An 18,034-nucleotide genomic window follows, 5' to 3' on the forward strand; every position below is an offset into this window, starting at 1 on the left:
GCATTATTTTGCATTATTTTCTTGGTAATTTCGACATTATTTTCCATTTAAAAGAGAAAGGTGAAACAACATTAACGTTCAGTGGAATTTATGCCTTCCAGTTTTGAAGATACTGTCATTATTTAAGAACCTGAGAATTTGTAGGTAAAAGCCACACAGAGATCACATTAACAGGTCAAATAAGTTACAACTAAAATGTGTTGAAATGAGTTATCATTGGTGCTCAAAGAAATCCGTAGGCAGGAGCAGGAATAGCTGCCAGTATTCACATGATTTGTGCATCATTGCTGGTACAGCATTGAAATCCCCTGGTTTACATTGTTGCAAATATTAACTGTATTATATTAGCCAGGAAGTCCTGTATGATGTTCTGTTCCGTATTGAAGCTGAAAAAATTGCCCTTCCCCCCAGTGAACTGAACTATGAAAGTTATATATACAACAACAGCAACTACACAAATAAACTGAAAAATACCTTTGGAACACCTGCTCTGATTTTCTCACCTTTTACATCTCTCACAAGTTTGCATCTGATCATTATTAACAAATCCAAATTGTACACATAAATACCAAATTAACTTCTTGGAAAAAAAAGATACATTCAAAAGGCTGGGTAAGGGAGACATTTTGGCAAACTTAAATTAGGAATAAGTCACTGAAAAGACGCAAAGTTTAAATCTATTTTAATCTATTCTTTAAAACTACATTATTATTTATTTATTCGTTTTGGGGGGGGGTGGGGGGGGGGGGTCAAAACAATAGCATTAACATAGAAATCAGCCATAAACAGTTAGCTGATGATGTTTGACTTTGGATCATGAGCAAGCAGAGGAAAGACACTCTCCAGCATTTAATTATGACAGTAATAACGATGATGATAACGTGCAATCAACCTATTGAATACAGTCTGAAGTTAATGAATAGTGCAAATTACAGTTGCCTATACACACTAACTGCAATACATGGTAGAATTCAACTTTGCAGTGTTTTTTCATCTGCGGTATATCCTGTCAGATTTAGTTTAATGTTAACCAAGACATAATTCAGTGCATCTGTTCTGATTATATTTGCTTTTTGAGAAATTGTATGTTTGGACTCACTTGATTTCTTTAAAAATACTGAGTTGTTCTACATTAACAGCTAATTTTCTGTTTTCTTGGTATGGTGCAGTGTACATGTTTTTTTCTTTAGATATAATAACAGCTATCAGTACTAATAATATTACCAATCAAACATGTTCTGTTTGCATCCAGAAGGCATAATTAAAAGTTTTAATAATTTTTTTTTTTAATTAAGACTTTATTTACATATGTGCCCTTGCGGTAATCCAAAAATAATTTAAAGTAATCTGATTACATTACTTTCATACTGCTGTATTTGGATTATGTTACTGATTATATTTATTATAAGTAATCAGTAACAGATTACATTTAAATAGTAACCCTTCCACCCTTGCTTATCAGTATTAGATTCTTTGTTAAAATACCAACAGTTAGGGTGTACTCACACTAGGCACGGTTGCCTTGTACCGTGCCCAAGCACAACTGTCCCCCCTCCCTGCACTCACAATGCACTTAACGTTCCGGGCCTGAGCATGCTTACTTCATTATGATACAACTTCATTGAGGTCATGTTTCAAGTTCTGTGCTTGGCCACAGTTAGTGATCACACTGGATGTGTACCGTGCCCACCTCTTCAATGGGGCCAAGGCATGGTTCCACAAGTCAAATGAACTGGACTTTTGGGGTCAAACATGCTCGGGCACGGTACAGATCGCCCTAGTGCGAGTACAGTTAGTAAAGGCATATTTGTTTCTGGAAACACCTTGTGAAACAACACATTTGTATCAAATCTACTTAAGTGGAATTCAGTGGCAGCCATGGCAACTGGTAACTGTGGAGGAGACAATCATGTGACATTGGAGAGATAAATGAATTGATAATGTGCACTTGTGGTCTAGCGTGGGATCTCTGAATACTTGGCCAGCTTCGCGAATGCATTTAATACCTTCACTAGTGGCTCTTGTTACAACAAAAGGAACACAATTATAAAAAGAGAGGACAGATACTCGTTACAAATGACTCCAAATAGAGCAGATCTGCATTAGTTTCAACAAACATGCTGTGGCATGAGGAATCAGGGTAGTGGTTCATCTTTCACATATGAAGGTGCATTCAGTATTTTTTTATGCATGTTGTCTTGGAGTTGTACTGACACCTAGTGGCGCAGATGCAGCATCATCCAAAGGCAATAGTTTCCATTACAGATGCCTTTTTTTTAAATTCACCTTTTACAGTCAGCCATAATTAAACAAATTCATGAGTTAAAGTGTTCTATAAAAAGGCAGTTACTGAAATTAAGCAAGTCATATTTGGCTGGTCATGTGATCTTAACATTGCAGCCCCCATGAGGTCACCTTCTCCATGTTACCGATATGACTGGATTCTTTAACTCATATGAGTGGTCATGATTTTATACATATGCTTTAAAATTACAATTCATTTCTTACACCATCCCAGATGTGTAAGACTGTATTTCTTCTGAAAAACACAAAGATATTTAGAATAATATTTCAGCTCTGTATGTTCTTTCAATGCAATTGAATGGGTAACAAAATGTTGAAGCTCCAAAATGATATAAAGGCAGCATAAAAGACTCCGGTAGTTTAATTCATGTTCTCAGAAGTGATATAAGTGTGGGTGAGAAACAGATCAATATTTTACTATCAATCTCCACTTTCACGTTCACATTCACATTCTTCTTTTGTTTTTGGTGATTCGCATTCTTCATGCATATCACTCCCTACTGGGTAGGGAGAATCTATGGTTAAAAAAGGACTTAAATATTGATCTGTGTCTCACCCACATTTATAATATAGTTTCTGAAAATATAGATTTAACCAATGGAGTCATATGGATTATTTTATGCTGCCTTTATGAACATTTTGGTCACCATTCACTAGCATTGTATGGACCTACAGAGAAGAAATATTCTTCTAAAATATCGGTGTTCTGCAGAAGAAAGACATACACATCTGGGATGGTATGAGAGTGAATAAATGAGAGAATTTAAATTTTTTGGTGAACTATCCCTTTAAGTATTTCAGCTTTTTTTAATGAGGAAAAAATTACTAAGTGCACCTTTAACAAAGTCTAGAGCCTCCACTGTGCACTTGTTTTGTTACCAAGTGTATGTTTCCATCTACTGGCCAAAGTAAAAATGTACTAATATGAGGCCATTATCAGTTCACACTAAAGTGCATGGTCAAAAGTATGAAGTTTGTGGGCACCCCGTTCTAATTAACAGCATTTGGTAATTCCATAACATTTACAAATGCCTTCAAAACAGCACCAATTCTCCTAGGTACTCCTGGACAGTTTTTCTTGGTTGTTGGCAGATCGGATGTTCCAAGCTTCTTGGAGAATTCATCACAGTTCTTCTATCTATTTAGGCTGTCTCAATTGCTTCCGTCTCTTCATTTAATCCCATACTGACTTGATGTTCAGTGTCTTGTAGGGGCCATGACATCCGTTGCAGGGCTACATGTTCTTCTATTCTATTTGCAGAAGGAATGTTTGGGAGAATACCTATTGACACACTAAAGCTAAATATATAAATAACCATCTTAAGACAAATGTTTTTGTTAAACAATTTATGTGCATAATTTAGACTTATATAAAAATAGAATTTATAAGACTTTAGCACAGTGCTGTATGTATGTATATATATATATATATATATATATATATATATATATATATATATATATATATATATATATATATATATATATAGACAGACATATTCACCACTGCATTAAATCCTGAAGACATTCTTACACAGTTGTGTGGTGTGACACTTGACAATGGCCCACATTGGCCGTGGGTTATTTAACATTATGAATGTCGAGAGGAGCAATAAACAGGTAAAATGCATTCACCACCATTGCATTAACACATTTTTCTGGCCAAGCCCATGAGATAATTAGTAGGCATGGAGACAGCATGTAAACTGTCCAAAGCCAGATCCAAAGCATTTAACAACAATAGATCTGTACAAATAGAAAACCTACCTAGATGTGCATAAAGAATCATTTTAAAATGCTTGTGGTGCAATTCAATTAAAGAAAGTGGGGAATCCTTTTTGAATTAATTATTTAACTTTTCATTGTGCTGATATTTGGTGTTTGTCTCTGTCAACACAGTTATATTAATATTTTATTGAGGTAACAAAATATATACCAAACAGTGTACATATTTTTGATAAAATGTTGCACATTATGATAATCCCCACAAGTGCCAAAATATAATTTGTGCTGTTGTTTAGTCATTTGTTGCAGTTTTATTTATTTTTTTTAGGTGTAAAGCTTAGGCTACATATAATAGATTGTCTATTAAAATGTTTCATGAATCGTTAGATTACAATTGTTTTTAAACTTTCAGAAATATTGAGACTTAGTGATATAGTCACACGCATGTCCCTAACATGATTAACATATATCATGCTTCATTTCACATACTATAACAGCAACAAAAAATGTAAATAAAACTTGAACTAGACTTGGTTTCTAAACAATGAACAGAATCGGAATCTGAAAGGCAATGCGTACAAAGTCCTGAATAACAGACAACCAACCTTCAATGTAACTCAAGCAGTAGTAAATTAAATGATTTAACAACAGGAAAGAGATAACAGGGACAAATAAGGAATGAAAAGTGTTTTATTTAGTAAAATATATCAATAAATATTTTTTAAACAGTTTCCAAATGAAACACATTCTGTACATGTAAATGAGTTATAACTGTACTGCAGACACAAGAGCAGTATACAGTAAATGGTATACATGTCATTCTAAAACATCTAACACTCTCAAACCACAAATAGTTTAAAGAAAGTGGTGTAAGCCTGGCGCTACTCTCGGTCAAAGCACTGATCTGTACTTACAAGCAAACATGATCCACACAGCACAGGCTGACTCCGGATACGCAAACACACGAACCCTAACTGCTAGTCGTACATGATCCCCTCGGCAGCAAACTATCTCTTCACAGAACGGTGACCTAAGAGATAAAAATACAAATATAAATATAAAAGCCAAAGAAAAAGAAGGCTGTTGTTTGTATTTTTATATTAGTCGTTGTTAAAGGGATAGCTCAAAATATTTTCAGCAAATAGTAATTCAAACATAGATCTGGTTCATGGTATGGCTTCATAGGACTTGGAATATAATGAGTCCCATGGACTACTTTTATGGTACTTTTTGTCACATTGTAACTTGACAGCCCACGTCCCCATTCATTATCTGGAAAAGTGCAGCCAGGATATTCAGCAAAATAACTCTTTTTGTGTTGCACAGAAGAAAGAAAGTAATTTAGGTTTGAGGTGAGTAAATGATAATATAATTTTTTTAACCATTTATTTCAATTAAAATGGAAAAGACATTAAAAGGTGGCTCAATATGTTTGTGTGTGAGAGGGTACCTGAGGCAGGTAGCGAACGCCCTGCGTGCATTGCGATGCAAGAAGTGAATAGGAAAGCCTTTAAAAGTGTGTCCGTCAGGCACCGCCCTTCTCACAGCATCCTGGAACTCCTCGTTTCCACATGACACACCAGTACAGCGCTCAAGTTCATATGCTGAGAGTGCTGCCGACAGCAGGTACGACAGATGATCATCCCAGACTGTGGCCAGACTGAGGTCCTATAGATGCACACAAACACAATAAAGATTCTACTTATACAATTCAAACAGAATATAAGAGCTTGCTTTTATTACTCAAATAAAACTGATAACAGCCACAGTTGCCCGCAATAAATAATAATCATGCTGTCTTGTAGATTTATGGTAAACTGAGGCTTTGTAAAATTTCTCTGCTACTAGTGGCACCAAATGAAATTGCAAAAATCATTAATGTGTTGAAACAGTTTTTCCAGACACTCTGCCCATCTTCAATTGGTCAGAAACAGATAGTCTCACTGCAAACTCATGCCACTGGTTGGCACAAACAAACAGACCGATGTTTTGAAAGCGACACAAAGCCAAAGTGTTTACATTTTTCTGGGAAATTAACCTTCAAATGGCTAACTAATTGTTGTCTGTTCATATTTAGCTGAGATAGGATGAAGTATTTTAACATGGAAATAGTTACGCAAACTGTATTCAGAGATGTGTTAAGACGTAAAATACTCATGCTCAAATTAGACCAAAAGTTTCCTTTGAGTGAGAGGTTGCTCGGGCTTATATGTATTTGTTACCTTCCTGTGCTCTGCTAGTAGGTAGCGCATCTCCAGCTCAAGTTGGTTGCTGGCCTCATTGGGCACCACAGAGGGGGAACAGAGAGGAGGAGTTGGCGGGAGAGAGGAGGTGGAGCCAGGTACACACACAGACCGCACAGCCTCCTCACTCATGGCCTTCCAGCGGGAGCCATCAGTGAAGTCAAACACACACAGCTCTACAGCATCCGATGGCTGGCAGTTCGCCAAGAGCATCTTGTGGTTGAAAACACAGCCGAGTGTCCGATAAGGGTGGGTGGGTTTCGGCTGGGGTACCATGGGAGGGGCGTCTGGGTCTATTGGACGATGGAGGTATCTAAACCAGAAAATAAAGCAGGAAGGCTGATGTTAACAGGAAGGGCAATATGGTTCCCCATTTCTCCCCAATTTGGAATGCCCAATTCCCAATGCGCTCTAAGTCCTCGTGGTGGCGTAGTGACTCGCCTCAATCCGTGTGGCGGAGGACGTATCTCAGTTGCCTCCATGTCTGATGTCATGCATACAGTACAAGTAAAATGTGTGACTGAATATAGGTTTCTCATTAGCTTAAAGGGGTCATGAGATGAAGAATTACATTTTCCTTGATATTTTGACATACAAGAGTTCATTGCTCCTCGCTGCAAAAAGAGCATTTGTTGAAATCAAGCTGCCAAAACAACTCATTCTCTACATCCTCCATATTGTGATAGAGATTTGCATCTGACCGCCTCCACAACAACACATCAACCTACTTTATCTTTAATCACTTCCTTAGCCCACACAGTAGAAGTGAGCAGTGAGATGGCAAGGAGCATGTCAGTCAAGAGCAGAGAGCCAATTATAACTGTGGGCGTGTACTGTTAAGTGTTAAAGGAGAAGCAGCACAAAACTGATCGTTTTTGACAGAGGGTCAGAATGAGGGTGAAAATCATGTTTTACAAATATATGACGGTTATGACTTGTTAAAAATTTTTTTGAATAATATTATAAGTTAACATCTAGGAACATATTAAAATAATAAAATAAGGCATGTTTAACGACCCCTTTAACGACCATTTGATCTAAAAGGCATATGCTTAAAGATTATGCTAAAGACTTGAAATTCATAGCACCAAACAATTATTCAGCTAACATGGTAACTCAGTACAGTTTAAAAAGTATCTCAGGTGGCACCTTATAAAGTTGGTTCGAGAGTCTGACCAGAGTATGCAAACGTATTAAAAAGGCAACATATGGCTACTTTGAATAATCTAAAATATCAGACTGTTTTGATTTAACCTTTTATTTTCATTTGTGACATTTTATGGTTTTGATGACTTCACTAGCAGTCTAAAATGTGGATAGTAGAAATTATGATACAGAAAAATCCAATCTTTAAGTGAGGTGTATATGTGCATGGCATGCCTTAATTTGGGAATAATTATGAATAACGGGACTGTACTGTATGAATTATTACCTGTGTGCCGTGAAACTTTCCCAAAAGGTGACAGAGCCATCTGTGCCACAGGTCATGACCCAGGTGTGTGGAATGTTTTTAGCTTTGGTGCCCACACATACATAAGCATCCAGCCCAAAGCCCAACAACAGACTACACAGCAGTGTGGCATGATCCTCACAGTCACCCTAACAAAATAAAGGAACAAAATTAAATCAACCACTTAACATTTCTCTCCTTTGCCAAGGTTTATAAAAACCAGCATTTATAAATATACAATTTTTCACTCTAGTTTGAAAGATCTTGAGTGTTTTCTTTTTCTTTTTACTGAAGTCCTTTGAGCAACCTGTGTGTACTGAGATTATATTTGCCTGAGATGAGACTGTGTTTGATGATGCTGTACCACTATGGGGCTATTCAGACTGAATATGTTTTGCTTTAAAAAAGTTAGATGCATAGCAATGAATGGAACAGAACACAGGTGTCTTGAGACAAGTCTTTTTACTCCACATGGCACAGCATGTCTTTAAAATGTGCGCTCATGGGAGACATACTGTTGAAAAAGCGAGACACTAAGTAATGGTCAAAAATGTATTTGATGTGTATGATATGCAGTATGATGAAATTTTTTCTTTCTGTATGTTTGTGTGATTTGACGGTATGTCTCGCCTTGTTCCTACAGAGAAAGGCCATCATTGAGCACCACTGTTCCTGTCTGACTCCTCCCCCAACAACAGGTGCTTTTTCTTGAGCCAACAGGCTAACAAAGCGTGCCGCCTGCCGCGGACTCTCAAGCAACCTGCCTGCACGCAATACACGCACATAAGAACACACAGGTCGGTTAACACCATTTTCGTCCTGCAAAACAAACACACATATTATAAAATATCAGAACCTATTACTGTTATGAACAAACATTCAACAAAGATACTTAAATCAACATGCACATGTACAGTACATAATGCTACAATGCTTCTCACAGACACATGCAGCCAATATACGAGGAGGTCACCTGTGCAAAAATCTTCACCATTTTGGACTGGTGTGAGGGTCGGATCTCCAAGAACTCCTGCCACCACTGTTTAGCATATACCAAAAACAGTCTCTCCTTCTCTGCTGTTTTTGTCTTTCCAAGGATTGCTGAAAAATTATTTTTACTTTGTTGATTTCTGATCATTGGACAGATGGTGTATACACAACAAAATTCTGGGTTCAGAGTGTGCCAAGTTTATCATTGTGTTCACAGTAATGCACTTACAGTAGAAGTCTATGGAGCAAGGCATTCCAGAGGAATTAAAAGCAGAAATGTTCATCATGATTTTTGTTTAAGTGCTGATATCAATTATTTTGATTAAAATTGTATGTTATTTGAACTTTAAAGTATCCTATTTCGGCCTATCCTCAGTGGGACTTTTGTTCTTGGTGGACTAACTTTTGATTAAGCATTAACAACATTATTCTTGTAGGGTGGATTAGTCTTTTCTAGTCCCTATCTGGTATCCTTATCTTCTATATTCCTCTATATTTTATTATATTTATTTCAATTGGTGAGCTGCACCTCCCCTGGAGAGCACCAGAGAGCCCCAGGGGAGGCGCAGCGCTGGGAAAATAAAACATAATGGTTCACATCTGTACACATCTATCCTGATAGCTTGCGTGTTAAAGTGTGTGTTATGCATATGCGTGTTGCAAAATGGATCGCTTTGTAGTGTCTACAATACAAAAGTCTACATGAGAGGTGGCAGATTCTGGGCCAAGCAAAGAACGGAGGAAGTATAATCACGAATATTTAAAGTTGGGAATTTCTGGGTGTTATTTGCAAAGAGGTGCTAGCTAGCAAATGATAGTATGAGACCCTGTAAGCTCCGGCGTCACATTGAGGCCAAGCACTCTAATCTGGTGGCCAAGCCACTGGAATTTTTTGGCAGAAAGCTGAAATTGCAAACAACAAAGAGTGTTATCCAGACTTTTAGCCCTGTTAATACTAAGGCGACTGAAGAATCATATTGCGTTGCTTTACATATAGCGAAGGCAGGTAAACCCCACAATTGGTGAAACGTTACTCCTCCCGGCTACTGAAGACATGTGTTCCATAATGATGGGAGAAGCAACTGCTGCCAAGCTAAATGCGATCCCAGTGTCTGACAATACCATTCAGCGTTGAATCTCAGACATGGCATCTGATGTAAAAGAACAAGTGCTGGATGGTATTCGTGAGAGCCCTTTTTTCTCTGATATATTTGACCGTGTAAACACACTGAACATCTCTCTGCAGGGCAAGTGTCTGGGTTCAGGAAAAAGTTAAACCTGTGGTGTGGTTGTGTTGGACAAGGCTTGGTGGAAATGTTTACAACCTAGGAAGATGTTATGAAGGCAGGTTTGCGATTGGAGTCTGTACAACAGGCGATCATTGCGCATTTGAATGGGTTGCTTGAGCAATTTATGGAGTATTTTGGAGAGGAGACCTTAGCAAATCAGTGGGTGAGAAATCCATTCGCTTTCCCCATGACACCCCGTGAATGACTGACCTTGCATGAGGAAGAGGCCCTTGTCGAACTGAACTCGAACACGGACTTGAAAGAAAGAATGAGTAAAATGTTGCTTCCACACTTTTGGTTGTCTGTGGGGACTGAGTTTCCCTACCTCTCTCAAATGGCTATGAAAGTCCTCATCCCCTTCACCTCCACTAACTTATGCGAGTGTGGGTTTTCCACTTTGACCCTGCTTAAAACAAATACTGATCAAGGACTATTTACGTTTATTCCTTTTTACCGTGCAGCCCCGCTTTGATCACCTGTGCGCATCAAAAAGTCAGACTCATTGTTCCTACTGATGTAGGGGTGATGAAAATGAAGAGGCAAAATCTGCAATCAAATTTTTTTTCTTTTCTTTTGCTTAATGTAGGCCTATATGGAAGTGATTTTTACGCATTTGATACTGTGACAAAACAGCGCTGTCCATCTTGCTGATGTTGTTTGATGTCTGAGGTTGATGTTTACAAAGTTGAATTGGCTTAAGTAGCTCTTATTCAATTGATATAACAGAGTTGCCTGTGGCTGTTAATTAACATGTTTCCAGTTTAGTTATTTGACCATCGAGGGTTATCTGTTCAATGATCAGAAAATTGTGCTGTCCATCGTGCTGAATTCGTTCTGTCTACATAGACAAAATTGGCTATAACTTTACATTGAAAAGGTTAGTAAGCAATTTTATCAAGGTAAAATCATGTTTACATGCATATTGTTTAAGTTTTATGGGTATACTTTTGAATTGAATTGATTGGCCCCATTCACTTCCATTGTAAGTACCTCACTGGAACACAGACCTTTAAGAAAAAGTGGGACGAGTCAAAAATATGAATACATTTTTGCAGTAATCCACATTATGCTACAAATTCTGCTGACTGTTGTACTGAACCCAAAATATTCCTTTAAATTATGTTTAGCCAGGAACATTCCTTTAAAAATGTTAATCAAATACTTTTTTTAGTATTTTGAATTAACTGAAGGATTTATATAGCAGTCTTCACCTGGGTGCTGATGACATCAGGACTCAGAGTCTCATTAAGGGGAGGATACATTTCCAACTTCAGATTCAGAACACCAGCTGGTACTTTACTTTCACTGCCTAAGGAAAACACACACACACACACATACATACATAAACAAGTGTCTTGTACAATATCAAATATTGATTACCACAAAAAATAATTGACTTTTCCCTCAAGAAAAAAAAAACTCGAGGTTACGTGAGGCACTTACAATGGAAGTGGATGGGGCTTATTTTTTAAGGGTTTAAAAGGAAGAAATGTGAAGTTTATAACTTTATAAAATAACTTCCATTCATTCTTCTGTTAAAACTTGTGTATTATTTGATCTATAAAGTTGTTTAAATCATAAATTCTACAGTAATATTAGGGTTTATGTTGTAGAATTGCATATGAATTAACACAGCAAATGTTAGCACGCGATTTTATCGCACTAAAACCATGTTAACACCCATATTGTTAATGTCTTGTGGCTGTACAATTGAAACTTTAAAAATTTTTAAGGATTGGCCCCATTCATTTCCATTGAGAGTGTTTACTTACCCACTCCAAGCAATTCTACTGAGACACTGGTTTTTCCATTGGGAGTACTGAGAACTGTCCGCCAGTCCAGAAAATAAGAGGAAATGAGTGTTGTGTCCCCAGACGTGTCTGTTTTAACCAGCACCATATGCACTGGGTCACAGATGGACAACATTGTGGTAGCATCAGCCATTTTGCTAGCGTCTCCTATTCCACAAAATATACACAGAGTTACAAATCACAGGTCCTTGAAATGGCTCCAGAATGGGAGTATATTATAGGCTGTTAGTATATAAAGTGTAGTACAAGACACCTGGACCATCTCTATGTATTTCCAGAAGAAAGCCCTCCTGTAGGTCTGGTTCACAGGCACATGGGACTGGTTTGGAGCGGAAACGCTGGTTGCGGAAGTGTAAATAAAGGGTGAAGGTAGAGCACACCTGGCCAGGTAAAGGCTCTGGCTCCTGCAGGTGTTCCAGGAAAGCTTTACCTCCCAGAACTTGCAGGTAGAGGTATCTTCTGAGTGGATTGACATTAGCTGGTGATTTCAAGGTGTCATATCATGAGAAATTATTTTTTTCCTTGATCTTTCGAAATAAAAGAGTTCAATGTACTACAACCCTTGGCAAAAATTATGGAATCATCACACTTAGAGGATGCTCACCCAGTTTTTTGACTTTATAGCAAATAAACAAAATCACAGATATGACACAAAACTATTTTTGTGTAATTGCTGAACATCCTGGCTTCATGTAACATCCCTCAAACAAATTAAATTATATTATTTTAATTAATGTCATATTTTATTTCCAGATTATTGAGAATTATGGAATAACTCAATGTTAAGGAAGAAATTATGGAATCACCTCAAATTCGGCAGAAGTCTAAAAATGCAAATTCGTTTTCAGTTAAAAGAGAGTGCTTAAAGACCTTAACGAGCTGCTGGACTTGGCTAATTGAAAGGAAACATGGCCCCAACATGAGAGTTGTCAATAGAAACAATGGAAAGGATTATAAAACTACTTCAAGAAGGAAATCCAACATGAAGTGTGGCAAAATAAGTTGGTTGTTCCTAGTCAGCTGTATCTAAAATTTGGTGCAAGTATAAACAAAATGACAAGGTTATAAAATGAAAAAATACAGGTAGACCAAGGAAGACGCCATAGTATCAGGATAGAAAACACAAAGCAACATGCCTTTTAAATTGAAAATGCAAAACAAATGAAAAACAATTGGGTGGAAACAAAGAGTCAATGTTTGTGACAGAACTGTAGGATATCCGCTGAATGAAATGGGATTAACGTATAGAAAAGACAAAGAAAAACCAGCACTAACACCTAAACAGAAGAAAACAAGTCTACAGTGGGCTAAAGAGAAGCAATCGTGGAGTGTGGATGATTGGATGAAAGTGATATTCAGAGATGAATCATGAATCTGCATTGGCCAAGGCGATGATGCTGGAACGTTTGTCTGGTGCCGTTCTAATGAAACATATAAAGATGACTGCCTGAAGAAAACAATCATGTTTCCCAAGTCATTTATGAAATGGGGTTGCTTGTCAGATAAAGCACCAGGGGAGATGGCAATCATTACCTCAACAGTGAATGCACAGGTGTACATTGAAATGTGGTTTGGTGATGATAAAGTAATTTTCAGGATAATAATGCATCTTGCCACAGAGCAAAGAGTATTAAAGCTTTTCTTCAGGAAAGGCATATCAACTCAATGACATGGCCAGCAAACTGAAAGTTCAGTCCAGACTGAAAAGTTATGGTGGAAATTAAAAAAATTGGTCCATGACAAGGCTCCATCCTGTAAAGCAATGAATGTAGAATATTGTTTTTCATTAGTAAAGTCCATGCCTCAAAGAAATCAGGCCATCATAAAAGCCAGAGGAGGTGCAACAATGTACTAATTGTGATTTTTGTCATTGATGATTACATATTTTTTTCCTCAACATTGAGTGATTCCATAATTCTTTCCTCTACTTGATCTGAATAATGTAAAATAATATAATTTAATTTGTTTGAGGGATGTTACATGAAGCCAGAATGTTCAGCTATTAAACAAATTGTTTTGTGTCATATCTGTGATTTCTTTATTTGCTACAAAGTAAAAAAGCTGGGTGAACATCCTCAAAGTGTGGTGATTCCATAATTTTTGCATGGGGTTCTAAGAAAAAAACATATTGTAACCTTAAGAACTCATAAAAAAAAAGTCCATATATTGAAAGTAAGCATAAAAATGTATTGTTCAAATATCCAATCTGACTGACAGCCTTACCAACATTCACATGTTAATGATGACTATTCAGTGTTTGGCCCTTCCAGTCACAGTAAGATAATTAGGCGGAAGTGAGATAGACACTATTATTCATAAAAACAAGAAAACTAAAGATAAGAGTAAAATGTGGGAAGTCCACAAAAGCTTTTGTTATTCATGGCTGTGTGTAGCACCTGACATTTTGCATTTCCATTAGAGGGATCCCAACTTTAAGAAAGAGAGGCTTAAGTTTATTTTGAAAAGGTCTCTGATCTTTTCAGTCTGATCTTTTTTTTGTATGGGGCAGCATGAGCTTTATTTGACCTACACCTGCAGCTTGTGCGAGTGTATTAAAGTACTATTACCCAGTTCACATGCGAAAAGGGATTTAAACTGAAGCCTTAAAAAGCACAGCAACTAAAATTCTAAAGCCCAAAGTATACTTCAGTTAGATGCGAACACTAAGCGTCTGCATACAGGATGCATGATGCAGTATGCACCTGGAATTGTTTGCACTAATTAGTGGATCCACAAGGTAGCAACATTCACAATTGAGCCATTGCTGTCATGAAGAAGTGCTAGAAGAAGATGTTAACATCAGGAGATGAAGTTTAAAAACAACAACAGTGGATGTGTAAAGTTAAGAACATGTGGGTGTGAGGAGTCCTGCATTTGTATCAATAGAATCTGAAGGAATATAAAGACATTTCTGGGACATATTCTTTAACTCCTGAAGAGAAATTGTCCAGTCTCTCATAGCAGTCGTAGTGCGCATGTGCCAATCTATAGCACGACTTGTTAGTTTGTGTGCACAATCATATTATTTTGTGCTCGAGTTTGGGATTTGCAAGTTCTGCAAGTTTACATTTTACGTGCGAACTGTGTCATGGTGCTCACACTGTTGTAATTCACTTGCGCGCTGTGTTTATGTGCCTGTGCTGTTTTGTCCAACATTTAACGCCATACCAACCACCTGTGTATATGTGCAGTCAAATTAAGTATACTTTGAAAGGCTGAACGTTCGACTGTACACAGACGCTAAGCTTTCATGTCAAAACCGAAGCATATTTTGGGCTTAAACATAAGAAATAATGTAGAAAATTGTCATGAAAACTGTTTTTACCAAAACAACATTGACAGATGTTACAAGTGGAATATATATATATATATATATATATATATATATATATATATATATATATATATATATATATATATGAAATGACTCCTTAAAGACTGGCATCTGTCTGATGTGTTTCATGTTTGAGGGACAGGATACTTCAACATTGCTGACACTATAAGAAAGTTGTGGATGAGTGCATGGTTTAAAAACTACTCACTTGTCTTCGGCTGTGTGATGTTCCTGTCCACAAAACGGGTTGCTGACTTGTTCACAGTATCAGCCTCAGTTTGAGACACATCCTGATGAGAAACCAATCAACACTTAAAGAGATATAAAACATGTGTATAATAAAACATTCTCTGTACATGCAATCAAGTCACAGTAAACCATGCAACAATTGCAGATGTTTTACCAAATACCCATACCACAGCTGTAAAATGTAAATCTTTCATCACGTCATCTACGATTCCCCTCCGCTGTAGAGCATGTATGAAATCCTCCTCAGATAGTAAGCGTTGTCCATGGTGCCCATCACCCCTCACTGTCTCAGCTAAAACATCACGAATTTTACCATGGATATCCATCTGAAAATGGGTAGTTGGCAAATAAAAAGAACACTTTTTTTTCCAACATCAAGATCAAGCAAGGTGACAATTTAATATTCCATTTTGTCTCTTAATTAATACAAACTGCAGGTATAATTACACAAGAATAAAGAGAACATGTTGTTTAACATAGTTTGGCGTATAGCATGTCATGTCAACCACCCAAACATAGCCAGTCATTTCAATGTTTTGTTTACAAAAAGAAATGGTCGGGGGGAAAACTATATACTTCTTTGTATTACTTGTACAATTACAAAATTTATTTATTCATGTCAAAAAGTGTTTAAAAAGGAATATGGACACTGTCACAAGAAAGGTTTTTGACCATTCTGTACAAACGTACACAGCATTGCCTACAGGTGAAACTCTAGAAATTAGAATATCGTGCAAAAGTTCATTAATTTCAGTAATTCAACTTAAAAGGTGAAACTAATATATTATATAGACTCATTACAAGCAAAGTAAGATATTTCAAGCCTTTATTTGATATAATTTTGATGATTATGGCTTACAGCTTATGAAAACCCCAAATTCAGAATCTCAGAAAATTTGAATATTACATGAAATCAATAAAAAAAGGATTTTAAATACAGAAATGTTGGCCCTCTGAAAAGTATAATCATGCATATGTACTCAGTACTTGGTTTGGGCCCCTTTTGCATTATTTACTGCCTCAATGCGGCGTGGCATGGATGCTATCAGCCTGTGGCACTGCTGAGGTGTTATGGAAGACCAAGATGCTTCAATAGCGGCCTTCAGCTCTTCTGCATTGTTTGGTCTCATGTCTCTCATCTTTCTCTTGGCAATGCCCCATAGATTCTCTATGGGGTTCAGGTCAGGCGAGTTTGCTGGCCAATCAAGCACAGTAATACCATGGTCATTGAACCAGGTTTTGGTACTTTAGGCAGTGTGGGCAGGTGCCAAGTCCTGCTGGAAAATGAAGTCAGCATCTCCATAAAGCTTGTCTGCTGAAGGAAGCATTAAGTGCTCTAAAATGTCCCGGTAGATGGCTGCGTTGACTCTGGACTTAATAAAGCACAGTGGACCAACACCAGCCGATGACATGGCTCCCCAAACCAACACAGACTGTGGAAACTTCACACTGGACTTCAAGCATCTTGGATTGTGTGCCTCTCCATTCTTCCTCCAGACTCTGGGACCTTGGTTTCCAAATGAGATGCAAAATTTGCTCTCATCAGAAAAGAGGACTTTGGACCACTGAGCAACAGACCAGTTCTTTTTTTCTTTAGCCCAGGTAAGACGTTTGACATTTGAAGCCCATGTCCAGGACCTGTCTGTGTGTGGTGGCTCTTGATGCAGTAACTCCAGCCTCAGTCCACTCCTTGTGAAGCTCCCCCACACATTTGAATGGCCTTTTCCTGACAATCCTCTCCAGGCTACGGTCATCCCTGCTGCTTGTGCACCTTTTTCTTCCACACTTTTCCCTTCCACTTAACTTTCTATTAATGTGCTTTGATACAGCACTTTGAGAACATCCAACTTCTTTTGCAATTAGATTTTGAGGCTTTCCCTCCTTGTGGAGGGTGTTAATGATGGTTTTCTGCACAACTGTCAGGTCAGCAGTCTTCCCCACGATTGTGAATTCAACTGAACCAGACTGAGAGACCATTTAAAGGCTCAGGAACCCTTTGCAGGTGTTTAGCTGATTAGAGTGTGACACTTTGAGCCTACAATACTGAACCTTTTCACAATATTCTAATTTTCTGAGATTCTGAATTTGGGGTTTTCATAAGCTGTAAGCCATAATCATCAAAATTATATCAAATAAAGGCTTGAAATATCTTACTTTGCTTGTAATGAGTCTATATAATATATTCGTTTCACCTTTTAAGTTGAATTACTGAAATTAATGAACTTTTGCACGATATTCTAATTTTTCGAGTTTCACCTGTACTTTACTAACTAAATCTATTGCACGCAGCGCCGTTTGCGTGATGATTTGCGAGTAACAACAATCAGTCCACGAGTCATCATGATTTTACTTACCTTGATTAAATGATCATGAATTATTTGTTTTAATTCAGATGCCTTTTCTGGTGTAAGGGACATGTTTCAAACGGAGTGTGCAAATGTCACCGGAGCTACAAATACCTGATAATAACTTTATTTAAGCATTTATCGTTTACATTTGTGTCAAATGCGGAGCTTAAACATATTACATGTACTGCTTTATGTTGTTATTCTGCGGGATTTGTTGTCAACGCCTCCTGCAACCGACGGTTTAAATCCTGGTGGTCAGGCGAGCGGGAGACTGTCCCTAAAAGCGCCAGT

The 18,034-nt window shown here is 37.5% G+C and overlaps 1 protein-coding gene across 1 annotated transcript; it reads right to left on the minus strand.

Annotated features, from left to right (window-relative positions):
• Positions 1 to 4,794: 4,794 nt before the first annotated feature.
• On the minus strand, positions 4,795 to 17,972 carry cep76 (centrosomal protein 76). The gene is given in 13 exon segments (XM_052144446.1): positions 4,795 to 5,059; positions 5,480 to 5,697; positions 6,252 to 6,585; positions 7,705 to 7,871; positions 8,353 to 8,541; positions 8,696 to 8,808; positions 8,811 to 8,823; positions 11,213 to 11,310; positions 11,774 to 11,959; positions 12,066 to 12,290; positions 15,355 to 15,436; positions 15,563 to 15,721; positions 17,750 to 17,972. Coding segments are annotated over 13 exon segments (1,986 nt in total). The 5' UTR covers positions 17,813 to 17,972; the 3' UTR covers positions 4,795 to 4,920.
• Between the last annotated feature and the right edge of the window lie 62 nt (positions 17,973 to 18,034).

Source organism: Xyrauchen texanus, chromosome 15, assembly GCF_025860055.1.
Source record: "Xyrauchen texanus isolate HMW12.3.18 chromosome 15, RBS_HiC_50CHRs, whole genome shotgun sequence".
Classification (NCBI taxonomy): Eukaryota; Metazoa; Chordata; class Actinopteri; order Cypriniformes; family Catostomidae; genus Xyrauchen; species Xyrauchen texanus.